Source organism: Labeo rohita, chromosome 18 (assembly GCF_022985175.1).
Source record: "Labeo rohita strain BAU-BD-2019 chromosome 18, IGBB_LRoh.1.0, whole genome shotgun sequence".
NCBI classification, from domain to species: domain Eukaryota; kingdom Metazoa; phylum Chordata; class Actinopteri; order Cypriniformes; family Cyprinidae; genus Labeo; species Labeo rohita.
The window spans coordinates 19,509,613-19,526,050 of record NC_066886.1 but is presented as its reverse complement, the minus strand read 5'-3'; the positions used below and the strand labels follow the sequence as shown (position 1 = coordinate 19,526,050).

At 37.0% G+C, this 16,438-nt stretch overlaps 1 protein-coding gene across 8 annotated transcripts; it reads left to right on the top strand.

Annotated features, from left to right (window-relative positions):
* The first annotated feature begins 6,145 nt into the window (after positions 1-6,145).
* On the top strand, positions 6,146-15,560 carry si:ch211-195m9.3 (galaxin). Of its 8 annotated transcripts, none has more exons than XM_051135373.1 (12): positions 6,146-6,246; positions 6,378-6,422; positions 9,596-9,623; positions 9,791-9,885; positions 10,029-10,163; positions 10,299-10,490; positions 10,613-10,646; positions 10,996-11,015; positions 11,218-11,306; positions 11,431-11,651; positions 14,432-14,778; positions 14,874-15,560. In XM_051135373.1, exons 1-12 carry the CDS (start codon positions 6,222-6,224, stop codon positions 15,167-15,169), a joined length of 1,527 nt encoding a protein of 508 aa, XP_050991330.1. In that variant the 5' UTR covers positions 6,146-6,221; the 3' UTR covers positions 15,170-15,560. The 8 variants fall into 8 exon arrangements, with proteins under 8 accessions (XP_050991330.1, XP_050991329.1, XP_050991328.1 ...); XM_051135372.1 differs by having other exon boundaries at positions 9,788-9,885; positions 10,616-10,646; XM_051135371.1 differs by having other exon boundaries at positions 9,788-9,885.
* Positions 15,561-16,438: the final 878 nt, after the last annotated feature.

Here is a 16,438-nt window from a genome sequence, read left to right as displayed (position 1 = left end):
AATTTTTAGTTCACCCAAAAATAAATATTCTGTCAATAATTACTCACCCTCATGTCGTTCCAAACCCATAAGACCTTTTTTCCAAATTAAGATATTTTTGATGAAATTTGAGAGCTTTCCGAGAGCAGTGCTGGAAGTGCATTAACTTTGCCAAGTTTGGTGCTCACTGTCAGGCTCAAGTGTCACAGTGAGACGAAGGTTTGACAAATCTTTACTCTCTTAATAATTGTGTATTATTCATTGTTTCCAAAGGATTATTTTGATCATTAAAAACACAGTTAACATAAAATCAGCCATCACATTTGAGTTTAAGATGACTTAAGGGAGCTGTTTTGGTCTCTTAAATTTATTAAGGTGAAATGGTTGCTAAGATCTTTGTAGCAATGCTTAAGGGAACATTTAGATAATTAAGGGGGATACTTAATGACAACCTTACGGTTCCTTAAGTTGACCCTTAGGTTTTTTTCTTGCAACCCAAGTTTCACTAAGGGTACTCAATTTATAACTAAGGAATTTCTGAGCATACACTGGGCTCCTGGAAAACATGCAGAACAGTGGTTCCCAACCACGTTCCTGGAGGTCATCCAGCCCTGCACATTTTGTATGTCTCCTTTGTCAGTCACACCCAATTCAAGTCTTGCTATGTCTGCTAATGTGCTTTTGAGTTGGATCAGGCATGTTAGATAGAGAGATATACAAAATGTGCAGCGCTTAGGGGTCTCCAGGAAAGCAGTTAGCAACCACTGCTGTAGAAGTCAGCCTGATGACTGATGAGGATTATTGATAGATCATTGCCTCACAGCAAAAGAATTCACCCTGGATCAAGTCCCAGCTAAGCTTGCAGGCCTTGGAGGAGTTTGTGTGTTTCACTGGTGAATTGTCATTAGGGGATTTTCCTTGAAGCATTGCCAGTAGTAAGTTAGAAGCGTCATTAACCGACCTACAGTGACATAATAACAACGTCAAAAACTGGAGAATGGGGGATGCGGTGATCAGAGCTGTGTGTCATGGTAGTATTTATGTATGTATATATATATATATATATATATATATATATAAATTAAAAACATTCTGGGTGATGTATCCCTTTTTTAAAAAAAACACAAGATTTAAGTGTTTTGAAACCATCAGTGGCTGAGCCAAGATTTAATTTTTTTCTTACCATGACAGACACGTTTTCCAACAGTCATTAAGGCAGCTGATGCAAGATTCTGCAATGACTTTTTTACGTCAGAAGCTTATTGCTTGCACAGACTTGCAAAGACACACCAAACTGAGGTTAAGTGGTTAAGGTTCACTAATCTGAACAGCCAACTGACTCTTCGCAAACTTCGCAAATCTGATCAATCATAATGCCAAATCTGCCATTCTGTCCGACAAGCAAGTCAGACAGGAAAGTAGATTAACTTTGGTGGACTTGACCCTTCTGGTTGTGTTCAGATTTCTGTCACACTTGTGGTGTTCCCGGTCAAAAATGACCGGACTCCAAACTATTGCTTATAAATCTGTCATTATGCTATATTATCACCAAATGTTGGATTCATTATTTTTGTCAACCTGCTTTCTTTCATTTAGGACTGGTTTTGTGTTTCTATTTGCATCCAATTAACCGTAGGCCTCATTTATCTGAGAGTAGGTACCTCGTTTGGAGTCCGCTCATTTTTGACCGGGAACACAAGTGTGACTTTGTGCAATTTTGTACAGTTTTGCCTACTTTCAGATAAATTTTTCAGAGGCCTACGATTAATCAGATGAAAATAGAAACACAAAACCAGTCCTAAATGAAAGAAAACAAGTTTACAAAAAGATTAAATCCAATATTTTGTGAAAATATAACATAATGACAGATTTATAAGCAGTTGTTTTAGAGTCCGGTCATTTTTGACCAGGAACACCACAAGTGACTTCTTGCAGTTTTGTACAAAATAAAAGCATTTAAAAGCAAACTTCCTTATTAAACATTAACTACACTAGTGTGATACACAGTGCAAATTTTCATCATTTTTTATCTCATATTGTGAAAATTATTCATAAAAAATGATTTTTTCACTCAAAAAACGAGGTACCCTCTCTCAGAAAAATGAGGCCTACGATTAATCAGATGCAAACAGAAACACAAATTCAGTCCTAAATGAAAGAAAACAAGTTGACAAAAATAATGAATCCAATCTTTAGTGATAATATAGCATAATAAGAGATTTAGAAGCAGTTGTTTGGAGTCTGGTCATTTTTGACTGGGAACACCACAAGTGTGACTATAAAAAATTACAAAAATGAAAAAAAAAATTCTGAGAAGTACTTATACCCTGTGTGAACAAAGTCAGTAATTTTGATTCCAATGTGATAACATTAACTAGTATTTTCGGAAAAAAAGAAAATCTTGAAATCTTGAAAATCTTAAACTTGAAAATTTGTGTATATTGATGTCTTTCTGTGGTTGAAATATATATATATATATATATATATATATACACACACACACACACACACACATATATATATATATATCTGAGATTGCCAATAGGGTTTTGCCACCAAGTGCTTAGTCATGTTTTACGAAGGGGTCAAATACTTATTTCACTCATTAAAATGCAAATCAATTTCTAACATTTTTGAAATGTGTTTTTTTTCTGGATTTTTTGTTGTTATTCTGTCTTTCACTGTTCAAATAAACCAAACATTAAAATTATTGACTGATCATTTCTTTGTCAGTGGGCAAATGTACAAAATCAGCAGGGGATCTAATACACTGCTCAAAAAAATAAAGGGAACACTTAAACAACACAATGTAACTCCAAGTCAGTCACACTTCTGTGAAATCAAACTGCCCACTTAGGAAGCAACACTGATTGACAATCAATTTCACAAGCTGTTGTGCAAATGGAATAGACAACAGGTGGAAATGATAGGCAATTAGCAAGACACCCCCAATAAAGGAGTGGTTCTGCAGGTGGTGACCACAGACCACTTCTCAGTTCCTATGCTTTCTGGCTGATGTCACTTTTGAATGCTGGCGGTGCTTTCACTCTAGTGGTAGCATGATACGGAGTCTACAACCCACACAAGTGGCTCAGGTAGTGCAGCTCATCCAGGATGGCACATCAATGCGAGCTGTGGCAAGAAGGTTTGCTGTGTCTGTCAGCGTAGTGTCCAGAGCATGGAGGCGCTACCAGGAGACAGGCCAGTACATCAGGAGACGTGGAGGAGGCCGTAGGTGGGCAACAACCCAGCAGCAGGACCGCTACCTCCGCCTTTGTGCAAGGAGGAACAGGAGGAGCACTGCCAGAGCCCTGCAAAAAGACCTCCAGCAGGCCACAAATGTGCATGTGTCTGCTCAAGCGGTCAGAAACGGACTCCATGAGGGTGGTATGAGGGCCCAACGTCCACAGGTGGGGGTTGTGCTTACAGCCCAACACCGTGCAGGACGTTTGGCATTTGCCAGAGAAAACCAAGATTGGCAAATTCGCCACTGGCGCCCGGTGCTCTTCACAGATGAAAGTAGGTTCACACTGAGCACATGTGACAGACGTGATAGAGTCTGGAGACGCCGTGGAGAACGTTCTGCTGCCTGCAACATCCTCCAGCATGACCGGTTTGGCAGTGGGTCAGTAATAGTGTGGGGTGGCATTTCTTTGGAGAGCCGCACAGCCCTCCATGTGCTCACCAGAGGTAGCCTGACTGCCATTAGGTACCGAGATGAGATCCTCAGACCCCTTGAGAGACCATATGCCGGTGCGGTTGGCCCTGGGTTCCTCATAATGCAAGACAATGCTAGACCTTATGTGGCTGGAGTGTGTCAGCAGTTCCTGCAAGACGAAGGCATTGATGCTATGGACTGGCCCGCCCGTTCCCCAGACCTGAATCCAATTAAGCACATCTGGGACATCATGTCTCGCTCCATCCACCAACGCCACGTTGCACCACAGACTGTCCAGGAGTTGGCGGATGCTTTAGTCCAGGTCTGGGAGGGGATCCCTCAGGAGACCATCCGCCACCTCATCAGGAGCATGCCCAGGTGTTGTAGGGAGGTCATACAGGCACGTGGAGGCCACACACACTACTGAGACTCATTTTGACTTGTTTTAAGGAGATTACATCAAAGTTGGATCAGCCTGTAGTGTGTTTTTCCACTTCAATTTTGAGTGTGATTCCAAATCCAGACCTCCATGGATTAATAAATTTGACTTTCATTGATAGTTTTTGTGTGATTTTGTTGTCAGCACATTCAACTATGTAAAGAACAAAGTATTTAATAAGAATATTGCATTCATTCAGATCTAGGATGTGTTATTTTAGTGTTCCCTTTATTTTTTTCTGAGCAGTGTAACATTACCCCCACTGTAAAGGGTGTTTGACTGTCTTTGACTTTCACTTTGTAAAGTAATTTTTTAGGAAATTGTGAACTAATCTTTTAAAACTATATATTTTTAAATTACTGTTTGGAGAGTTTTTCAAAAGGTAGGAGAGACCACAGACCATCTGGTGTAAAACTTGTGTCAAATCAGCTGTGCGGATCACTCCGCTGTGGCGACACCTGATAAAGGGAGCAAGCCGAAGGAGAGAGAGAGAAGAGACCACAGACCAGATCTCTGTTCATGTTATGTAAGCACCTAATTATATTGAAATATAGCACTGGATGCACTAAATATTCTAAATTAAGAAGTAAAGTAAATATTCTCATTACTTTTGTGTGACTGATCAAGCTACTACAAGTAGCTAGTATGAGTGACAAAATGCATTGTCTGTGTCCAGATTTGACACAGGCACAATGTTTAAGTATAGAGATATACAGCCATTTAGTGGTTACACTATGGTACTACAGGTGATAAATGATTCAGAATTTGGGGGAAATATTTAGCACCATACATCTTCTTATATAGCCAGTATTTATTTCTGTTTCCCTGGACCACTGGTTCTTGGTCCCCTCTGTGCCACCTCATTAAAAATAAATCCAGCAGTGATTGAATCACCTCAGTCCAATAGCCATTATCAGTGATACTTATTTAATTACTAATGATTATTAGCGAAACCATCTCGTCACATATTGACGACTGGTTAGGACTCTTTGGCGTCATTATTCGACGCACAGGGTCCTCCATTGTTTTCAGTTGTTTTTCTTTATTTAATGGTTTGCACGCGTTTGTAAAAATAGAAATTATTTTACATAAATGTAAACTTTAATTGGAGCACCTACCCCCATCCCTACCCTAAACCTACCCTTTTCTGAACAATATAAAACACGCAACAGTCTAATATAAGTACAGTCACAGGTATTTATCACAAAAACTGACCATAAACAAGCAGTATTAAAGCATTACAAACAAGTCCTGTTGCATTCGAGGCTTCTGAAGAAGCCATGGGATATCCTTATGCGAATAACAGAAGGTTTTAATTGCTGAAAATGATCCCACTATGTTAATGCGCTCATATCTCAATCAAAAAAAATACTCCCGAACTTTTGCATTACGCAGTCGGTCACAAGAAACATAAGACCCAATGGTGTTTCACAACAGCATGATGCAGTCGGTCACGAGGCACCCAGGAGCCATAGTATTTCACAACCTAGGCTCCCTTCTTCTGGCGGCATTTTTTGAATTTACGCACAGACAGACTGCACAGACAGACGAGAAAATTCCAAGTGCCTTTCGTCAGCACATTAACGCCAAGGGTTTCTTATGTCAAGTACTGGAGGACCCTGCATGTCGAAAAATGACGCTAAAGGTGTACCCTGAGCGTCAAAAAGTGACGCCAAAGGGCTCCTGCCCAAGAGTCAATATGTGACGAGTTGGGAGTTGAGAGTTGGTGCGCATGTGAGTGTGTTTGGCTGTGAGCCATAGTTTATAATCTAACATGATTAAACAATGCTAAATGGATGCATGCCAGTACAACAACTTCTCCAAAGCAACTTACAGTACACTAGTAAAAACATTACAGAGCTTATTACCTAAGTGTGATGATATGTTTCTCAGTGACTGTGCATTTTACTAATTATCCATGCAAGCAATAATGCTGGTAGATTCAAACATCTGCCAAATAAAAAAAGACACAGTTTTTTTATTAACACAGTGATTCTGTCCTCATGCCCATACTTGTTACTTCCTTAGTGTGCCTTTGGGCTTTTGGTTCTTCCTATGATGTAGCCTGAAGAGGTGGAGCAAAGGTTTTATTTTGGGGTACATAAATTGTCTTCCTTGGGATACTGAACTGAACAAGGATACACAATGGAGATGTACACATCAGCCTTACGTATGACAGCAAAATTTTATAATTCTAGGTTTTCAAGATTTTTTTTTTCTTTTTAAGTGATTTTTTAATACTATTGTATTTTATTTATTTATTTATTTATTTACTTATTTATTTATGTATTTTTATTGCAGGTTTATTGACAGTCTTGTGCTTTTTTTTCACATCCTCTGCACAAGGTAAGGAAACACTATAACTATTAATTATACTTCAGACATTTACCTACTAGTTTTATTTTGTCAGATAATGTTGTTATTTAAAAGTGTTGCCGTTAAAGCTAACAACTTAGTCAGTGAGGGTATGAAACAGTTTGCTTTTTTTATAGTTATATACTTAGCCTACATTTGAATTAGACCATCATACTGTGTGTGTAGGCGTGTTTTTTTTTTTTTTTTTTTTTTTTTTTTTTTTTTTTTTTGGGGGGGGGGGTGGAGCCCGAGGTCCATCTTGAGTGTGGACCTGAGTTATACACGCTATATTTCAGATAGTTAGAGAGAAGAAATATCTGCGGGTGGAGCGCGCTTAGAGTAGCCTAAAGAGTAAAAATGGGTCGACTGCGTTATCTGAAAGCTTAGCAGTTACAGAAACCCACTGAACAAGGAAATATTAGAGCAGAGAACTTTTACACACCCACCGAGATTGGATACCTTTTTGACTGGGCGACGAGGGACATCAATCTTTCGCGGGGCGAGGGGGAAAACAGTTGCTTTCTGTACTGTGTCTCTTATCGTTTCTACGCCGGCTGCGAGCAACGCGACCTGACAATAGAACCTATTCTTATTCTCATACTCAAACTGAGGTATCGTTCTTTCTGGTGTACTCAAAGCGCCTGTGCTACGTCTAAAAGAACAAATAGCGTTTTAATATCTTTTTATTGCATACTATATTTACTAAACCTAATCCAAAATCAGATAATCAAAAGAGATGGACTATGTAGGCTACGATTTTAAAAACGGCTTGTTGGAGGAACAGCATTTAACTGTAGGGTGAACTCAGGTAAAGTGGGCCACTTTTTGTAAAACGTGTAATGTAGATACCGAGATGTCTTCTTCCTCTTCTTCTTCTTCTTCTTCTTCTTCTTCTCCTCCTCCTTTTTTATTACTTTGTTAACTGTAAGGTCCAGCTGTAATATTTCAATATGAATACAGTTCATATAAAATGTTATTTGCAAGATATAGGCCTATTAATAAATGTTTTGAGGTCATGTACTCCAGGAAAAATTATTTTCAGGTAAAGTTGACCACTTAGTCTAAAAAAAAAAAAAAATAATAAAATAAAATAAAATCTGTATCTTAATTAAAAACACTTGATTTATTAACACATATGATCCGACAAATATATTTAACAATGTATGACAAACCCCAATATATAACCTACAGGTTAAGTAAAATAAATCATGTGTAGTGTAAATCCACATCTTAAAAAAAATGAAAGAACATGTTTTCTCCTCTCATCCTTTCTTCACGTTGCAGACTGAACTTCATGCTTTGACTTCCTTTCTATTTTCTCTTTCCTTTCCTTGAATTGAATTCCTGATTGCAGTCTCATTTCTGTTTTCTAAAGAAGTAAATTATAAATGTCACTTTCTTTAATGAATTTGGATATAATTACTGAAGGTAACAGGTCAGCCCACTTTACCTGAATCCCACTGGCTCACTTTCTCTTATACATTCAATCGAAGTGGGTCAGCAGTATTTAAACACCTTACATGAAAAGTAACAAATAAAAAAAAATAAAAAGTTTTTTTGCATTTTATTCCCTGTTGATGGTAGTATTAAATAAAACATGAACTTTCACAATAACGTTTGTTTACTTTTAGTGAGCAACCTTATGAGTTAGAAATGAAAATCTTATTTTTTCTACCTTTCACCCTGGCACAGTTCTCCTTTGATGTGTGGCCACACCCACCAGTGTCATATTGCATCAACCAAAACTATTTTATCATTTAGAGAAATAGTGTCCCTTTAATTAAGAACCATTGTTATGCTCTAAAAGAGTAAACCCTAAAGAGCACAGAACAATCAAGCTTAAATGGCCCACTTTACCTGATGGCACACTTGCAGTGACAGTGGGCAGGGTTGGTGGTAAGTGTTTTTTTAGTAGAATTCAGATAGAAACACTTTTCAGAAACATTCAGGAGTCTAACAGCATCAGTGCCATCCGGTGACATTCTGTGTAGTAATAAACACTTATAAAAGAAGATAAGACATTGCATACAATTTTTGTATCAACTGGGCATAAGGGTAGAGTATGAATGAACTTGCACAAATAAACAATATTATTTTGGAACCCGGAAAACAGTGTGGCGCAACAGGAAAATCCTCAACAGTAAACTAATACATTGTTTCGAAGTGTACAAAAAACTGTATGAAGTAAAAAAAGTAAGTACAAAATGAGGAAAAAAGTACAAATGAGGAGAAACAGTGTAAAATCGTATTAATAACATGCCGTGTTCTGTTCATGCTTTATGTATTAGACCATTTTTTTAGTGACAGTGGGCAAGATTGGTGGAAAGTTTAATAGAATTCTAGTACAATTCGGACACTTTTCAGAAGAATTAAAGAGTCTAATAGCATCAGTGCCATCTAATGACATTCTGTGAAGTAATAAACACTTATAAAAGATGATAAGACATTACAGAATTTTTTTGTAAAAACAGGGCATGAGGGGAGAGTATGAATGAACTTGATGAACTTGAAAATGATTAAAGGTGTAGTTGACATAAAAATGATTTACTCACTGTCAAGTCATTACAAACCTGCATGGCGTAATTCTGTGGAAAACAAAAGCAGGTATTGTGAAGAACTGCTCAAATTGTTTCTCCATTTAGAAGATACTTTCAAAATATCTTCTTATACTGTATGTGACCCTGCACCACAAAACCAATAATAAGGGTGATTTTGTTGAAACTGAGATTTATACATCATCTGAAAGCTGAGATAAATAAGTCTTCTAGTGATGTATGGTTTGTTAGGATAGGAGAATATTTGGCCGAGATACAACTATTTGAAAATCTGGAATCTGAGGGTGCAAAAGAAAAGAAAAATGCAATATGAAATCTACAACCCCTATTTTTTTAACTAAAACAGTAGGGAGAGGTTTGTTTATGTGTGTCAGGAATTGTGAAAAGTGGGTGTTACATACCAGAAGAAGCCAGATCATGTGTTCCAAGTCAGATCAAGGGCAGATTACAAATTGCAAACTGTTAAACCATTCACAATAAGATTAGGAAATTGCATTAGGTCAATATCATTGTCATGTTGACTTTAATCTTTATAGTATTTAGAGTTGTCTTAGAAGATTAGTTACCACTTTAAATCATATTTTTTTTCATAATTTCAATGTTCCTCAGGTATTTGCCATGATGACGGAGGGAGCCAGTGAGTGACCTTACACAGAGTCTTATGTTTGAGCTTCTGAACACAGTTTCATAAGAATTTTGTTTTTTAATCATTATTGTTTTATCATAATCACTTAAATGTAAATTAGCAGCATGTTTTGGTAAGAGTAAAATAGGAATGATCTGTCTTGTTTACAATGTCAGCAGCAACGCAGCTTTCAGTGGACAGATGGACGGCAGCCAACATCTGCACTGTTGTGGAAATGTGTCTTACGAGATCTCAGGAAGTTCCTGCTGTAAAGGTAGGGGAGCCTTTTGCAGCTTTTAGTTTGTGGTTGCTGAGTCGCTAAGAGTAGAGGATGTGTTTCACAGTGAGTTTAGGACATTATACAAAGATTAAACTTTTTTTTTTTTTTTTTTTTTTTTATATTTCAATGTGTTGCAGGCAAAATAACTCTGGGATTAAGCCAGCTGGTGGCTGACTGCTGCGGTTCTGTAGCCTTTAATCCACTAAATGAGATTTGCTGTAATGGCACCATACAGACTCGCTTCAACAGCCGCGCGAAATGCTGTGGCAATGGTAACCGATCAGCCTTATACACCTTGATGGCCGCTTTGTTTAAATTTGATACATTTTTGCACGCTTAAAATTTTGTTGAGATTGATTGATCTTCAAACAGTTAGCTGATGAGTTTTCTCCTACACTCATTTACAGTCATGTACTTGACAGCGACTCATTTATGTTGTGGTCGCAAGAACATATTTGAAAGGAAGGAAAATCTTTCTTGTTGTGGCAATGAAACATATAACATAACAACCCAATGCTGCTGTAACTTCCCAACACTACAAGTGAAGTCTAAAAATGAAACCTGCTGTCCAAAACCACCATTCGTGAATACAGCTCTTAGTAAGTATTAGATAAAAAATTAAAGAAATGTGCTGCAAGTGGCTAAACAGTGGAACATCATGTACTCTGTAATCTTTCATGTGTTTTAAGTCAAACAGTAATAGATCTGTCATCTGTTTTAGTAGGTAATAATCAGCAAGGCTCTCCTCCCACTAGGTGAGTCACACTGACAGACAAAAATACCTTTTAATAATAATAATAATAATAGGTTTTATTATATAGCACCTTTCCAGTGCTCAAGGATGCTTATTATTAAATAGACCTTTCTTAAATGCAAATGAATGATAAGCAACCTAAAGTTTACACTGATTTGCAAAAATTGTCCACAGCACTGAAAAAACTAATTAGTAATTAATAAGATTTGTAGTATATTGACTACTGCAGAAAATAATTCTGATTCATTCTAATAATGGAGGTCTGTTTAATAATAATTTGAAAATTCTAATAATGTAATGTTCTGTGTGTGTTTTTGTTTGTTTGATTTTATGTGACTGGAAATCTTAAGCACACTCCCCAAAGTCTCAGGTAAAGCACTTGGCATCCTCATTGTGCATTCATATTTTTACATATCTCTCTTATGTTGGACAGTGATCTAGTTAGTTTCAGTATCCTTTGATAGCCTTTTCTCATACCTGCCTAACCTGACATTTTCAGGTATTATTGGAAATTATGGTGATTGTATGGTGATTGTAGTAAAAATCTCACATTCCTTATCATTCTTTTCTAGATTTGATGTGTGGAGATGACCCATACAATCACCAGGATCACATTTGTTGCTCAGGAAAACGGCATAAGAAGGCTTCAGTACTTACTATGGTATTGCATTTTGACCTAAAGTAAATAGAAATTTCTCAGAACACTGTGATTTTCAGTAAAATGTGTCTTTAAATTATTATACAATACTTTATTGTACAGTATTATGTGTATCTGTGTCCTTCAGTGCTGTGGCCAAGATGCTTACACTATGTCAGATGATAATATGCTGTGCTGTAATGGAAACCTTCATCGCGATGTGCCTGAGCAGTCAGAGTGTGTTGGAGGTGTTATATATACTCCAGAAAACACTACTTGCCAAATGTCTGTCCGTCCCCGTCTTGGTGAACACTGCTGTGGAGGACAAACCTTCAATCCTAGCACACATATTTGCTGTAACGGACACAGGTAGGCCCCCAAAGATTTGATTTAAAAGTGCACTTCGTAATTTTTTTGCTCATGTTTTAAATAATTGCATTATGTTTTGATTGATTTTGTAACCCAAAAGTAAGTAGTATTCACTTGGTTGTGCACTTGACATCCTCATGGGCTATCTAAGGGAGAGTTCATCCAAAAATTAAATTCTGTCATTAAAGGAGAACTTGACTTCCAGAACAACAATTTACAGATAATTTACTCACCCCTTTATCATCCAAGATGTTCATGTTTTTCTGTCTTCAGTTGTAAAGAAATTATGGTTTTTGAGGAAAGCATTTCAGGATTTTTCTGCATATAATGGACTTCACTGGTGCTCTGAAATTGAACTTTCAAAATTGCAGTTTAAATGCAGCTTCAAAGGACTCTAAATGATCCCAGCTGAGGAAGAAGGGTCTTATCTAGCAAAACGAACAGTCATTGTTTTCAAAGAATAAAAATGTGTATACTTTTTAAGCACAAAAGCTTGTGTAGCACAGGCTCTGGGATGTGCGTTCTTGAACGATACGTTCATTTTGAATGAATCTTTAATGTGACTCGGGACGAACGAGTCGTCTCGGGGAGTGATTCGTTCAGTAGCGCATGCGCAACATCCTATTAGGTTCTGTACTGGAATTAGTTCACCTGTTTCAAGTCTTCGGGTTTCAAATAGTTCGTTCATCTTATGGGGCTGTCACGTGATGCTAATTTTGCTAAAATGAACGAAATGACTCAAAAAAAGATTTGTTCATTTTGCTGAACAAGACTCAAAGGTCAGAGTCTGTAAAATGATCCGAACTTCCCATTACTACGAATCACATCTTCGAATTATCACCAAGTTCATCGCCTGTGTACTCCGGCTCAAAGAGGTAGAGTATGTCGAAAAACTCCATGTTATTTTCTCAACTTCAGAATCATCCGACATCGTTGTACCTTTTTGTTTGTAAACAGCATTTGACTTACTTGCACTTTCTTAGTCTTTGCGCGTTTGCTTTGAAAACACTGGGTCTGTAGTTCTGCCTACGTCCATGTGACCTTCCGACGTGATTCAGTAGTACGTGAACATGCATCCCAGAGCCTGTGCTACACATATTTTTCTGCCTAAAAAGTAACCAAATTTTTATTTTCCGAAAATAATTACCGATTGTTTTGTTAGATAAGACCCTTCTTCCTCAACTGGGATTGTTTTAACTACATTTTAGGAGTTCAAAATGGGGGACCAATGAAGTCCATTATATGGAGAAAAATCCTGAAATGCTCTCCTCAAAAAGCATAATTTCTTCATGACTGAAGACAGAAAGACATGAACATCTTGGATGACAAGGGGGTGAGTAAATTATTTGTGAATTGTTGTTCTGGAAGTGGAGTTCTCTTTTAATTACTCACCCCCACATCGTTCCAAATCCGTAAGATTCGTTCATCTTTGGAACACAAATTAAGATGTTTTTGATGAAATCCGAAAGCTTTCTGACCCTGCATAGACAGCAATGCAACTACCAAGTTCAAGGCCCAGAAAGGTAGTAAGGACATTGTTAAAATAGTCCATGTGATGGTAGGCCTCTGTGATTTTATCGATTAATTTGAATTTAATGTTTTGCCACAATTTTAGAAATCGAGGAATTGCGATTTTGAATAGAAATATTACCAAACTTTAGAATTAGTCATATAGTCTCTTGCTCGAGACAAAAAAAAAATGTGTTTTTTACAGAGCTGCGGAAGAGACAGCTGTTTCTAAAGTGCTTTCTGTGAGCACGATTTGAAAGAGAGTGAACCACGGACAAATGTGTTTCATTCATTCATTATAGATTATTATCCGGAGTTATAGTCTCTTGCTCTAGACTAAAAAACTAGTTGAAAGCATACCGAGCCATGGAAGAAACAGCTGTGGATGCGCTACACCTTACGGTACTCTTGTGAACACGCGTTTAAGACTGGCACATATGAGAAAAATTTGTTGAATAAAGTCCTTATTTTTGTTTCCTTTGCACACAAGAAGTATTCTCATAGCTTCATAACATTACAGTTAAACCAGTGATGTCACATGCACTATTTTAACAATGTCCTCACTACCTTTCTGGGGCTTGACATGGTAGTGTTGCTGTCTATGCAGGGTCAAAAAGGTCTCAGATTTCATCAAAAATATTGTAATTTGTGTTCTGAAGAAGAACGAAAATCTTACGGGGTTGGAATGACATGAGTGTGAGTAATTAAAGACATAAATTATATTTTTGGGTTAACTTTCTCTTTAATTTCATCATATTGCACAATGACTTTCAAATTACTTTTAATAGGGAAAATGGTATAGATCCAGATAGGGGACCATTGATCTTAACAACACACCCACCATGAGGGGTCAACCTGCCTGTAAAATAACATTTGCCGAGCGTATGGACCATTTCTTTACAGGAAAACATTTTATACAGTGTCTTGTTCCTGCTCAAATATGTCTCAGGTCAGGGAATAAATAGCTCCTGTCTGAATCTCGGAAAATTTCTTCAACTTGAGAAAAATCCATTAAAAAATAAGAGATAGTTATTGTTTAGCCTGTAGCCTGTCTCTACCCACACTGTCTTGGCAAACAAGGCTTTGCCTGTAACTGGAAATTGAAGTCTTACAAATGCTTACTGGCACTACATTACTCACAGAAGACTTATTCACATGGCACAGTTCTAAAACAGTTTGTCAGTCATACAGGAAACCCATAAGAACCCTTAATAATTAAAAAAAAAAAAAAAACACTTGAATAACTTTTCTTTCAAACTTTTTCTGTTTAGCCACAACAAGATAAATGGCAATTTCTGTTGTGGTTCAGACGTCTATGACCACCACAACCAATCCTTGAGATGCTGTTCTGATCGTCTCTACATCCAACATTCAAGTGGGAATGCAAAGTGCTGTGGAAACCTATTGCTGCAACATAGCAATCAAACTTGTTGTTCCTCCTCAACCAATGCTGTAATTTATGACATCAAGCAAAACCACAGTTGCTGTGGGCATTACTACTACAACACATCCCTGTGGAGCTGCTGTGCTGAACATCTCAAACCAACACCAAAGCCTGACAGCCCTCTTGCACTTAAACCTCTAATGGACCTGATCCCTGAAATGTGCAATAAAACAGGTGATGTTCTTGAACATTTGTTCTGCAACCTGAAATGCTAAATAACATTTTTTGTAAGTTGACTAAATGATCTTGTCTTTTTTGTGTGTTTCTAGTGTTCTTTGGCAAAGTGGAGAGTGTGGCACTTTTAAATGATCAGCGTCTTGTGATGTTGAAAGTTGTTTGGCAGGTCAATGTGAATTCAGGAAATTTCACCCTTGACCCTTGGCTCCTTGTGTCCCTGGATCACTGCAGCTCTCCTGCCACAGACAACGGCATGACCTACCTTTGGGAAAAAGAACACAGTGGGGAGCTTACAAGCTTACACACTTACAAGCTTCTCTCTCACCCTGTTGACCTAATCTCTGACATTCACATGTTCTATTCTGTATGTTACCAAAAGAAGGGATAGAAATATAGATTGAGGTCTATTTCCCATCTCTTCAAACCAAATTCATGCTGGTTGTCATGCATGATTTCTGTCTTGAAGATGATTTTTATCTATCATTAATGCTAAATGACCCTTAAGCAAGTTTTCCCAACAAGTCTCTGTTACTGTACGCAGCATTATGGCAGATGTATCACATCTGATTTTTTTATTATTTCAGCTCATTCTCAGTAATAATATGAAAATGTGAAAAAGAGAAATATAATCAGAAAAAGGAAACATTTAAAGAGGTTTTCTTTTATCTAAATTGCTGGGCAATGTTAATCTAAATATTTTAAGTTGCACTGAAAGACATAAAAAGGTTTTTTTTTTTTTTTTTTTTTTTAAAAAAAAAAAAAAAAAAAAAAAAAAAGAATCATACTGTATTTTATCAGTCTCAGGTCTATTCCAATTCTGTTAAAATTTTTAACAGTTTGACAGGTTCAAAGGCCTTAATGTACTTAATGGCTTTCATTCCATACCTTGAAATGACAGAGGTTATTTAAGTTCTATCATGGAAATTTTTGGAAAATTTTAGCTTTGTAATGTGTATGACAATGTTAATGTTTATGATGGTTATTGGTGTAGTTGGAGTTTATTGCTGTATAGGAACTTGCTACTGCCAATGCTTACGACGGTATGGTGCTGTGAGTATTTAAGACATACTGCTGCTGCACAAATAGCATATAAAACAACCCCTAGCAGATCTATACAAGTGGAGCTGTGGAAGGTTGAGGGTTACAGAGGAACTCTGAAAGCCAGCTGCAAAAAACTTGAGTGAACCAGCCATTTAAATGTAAAGCAGTAAGCTCATTGGCTGTGTATGAAACATGAGCCAATCAGCTTGTGCTAAGTCATTTAACGCTGTAAATATCATCAGTTACGTTAAGAACCCATCAGCCTGCTACATTTAGAGTTTCATGACAGAACTTGGTATATATATATATATATATATATTTTTTTTTTTGTTATTTTACATTTTTTAAATAACAGCTCAAATTTAAGCTTGGTGTAGCTAGCTATGTATTTCTATTTTATTATTATTTCTTTTCTTTAAATGTCTAATTTACAGTGATTCTTATTCATTTGTGTACACATATTTCTATACAGAACTCTTGATTCACCAGTAAATTTGCATTAAAATGTTCTAAATTTACGACTGAATTTAGAGAGAATCGAAAACCGCTGTGTCAATATGAAATTTGAGGCTAGATTTACTAAACCAGGCAAATTAGCGTTAAAGTGCAATTCCAT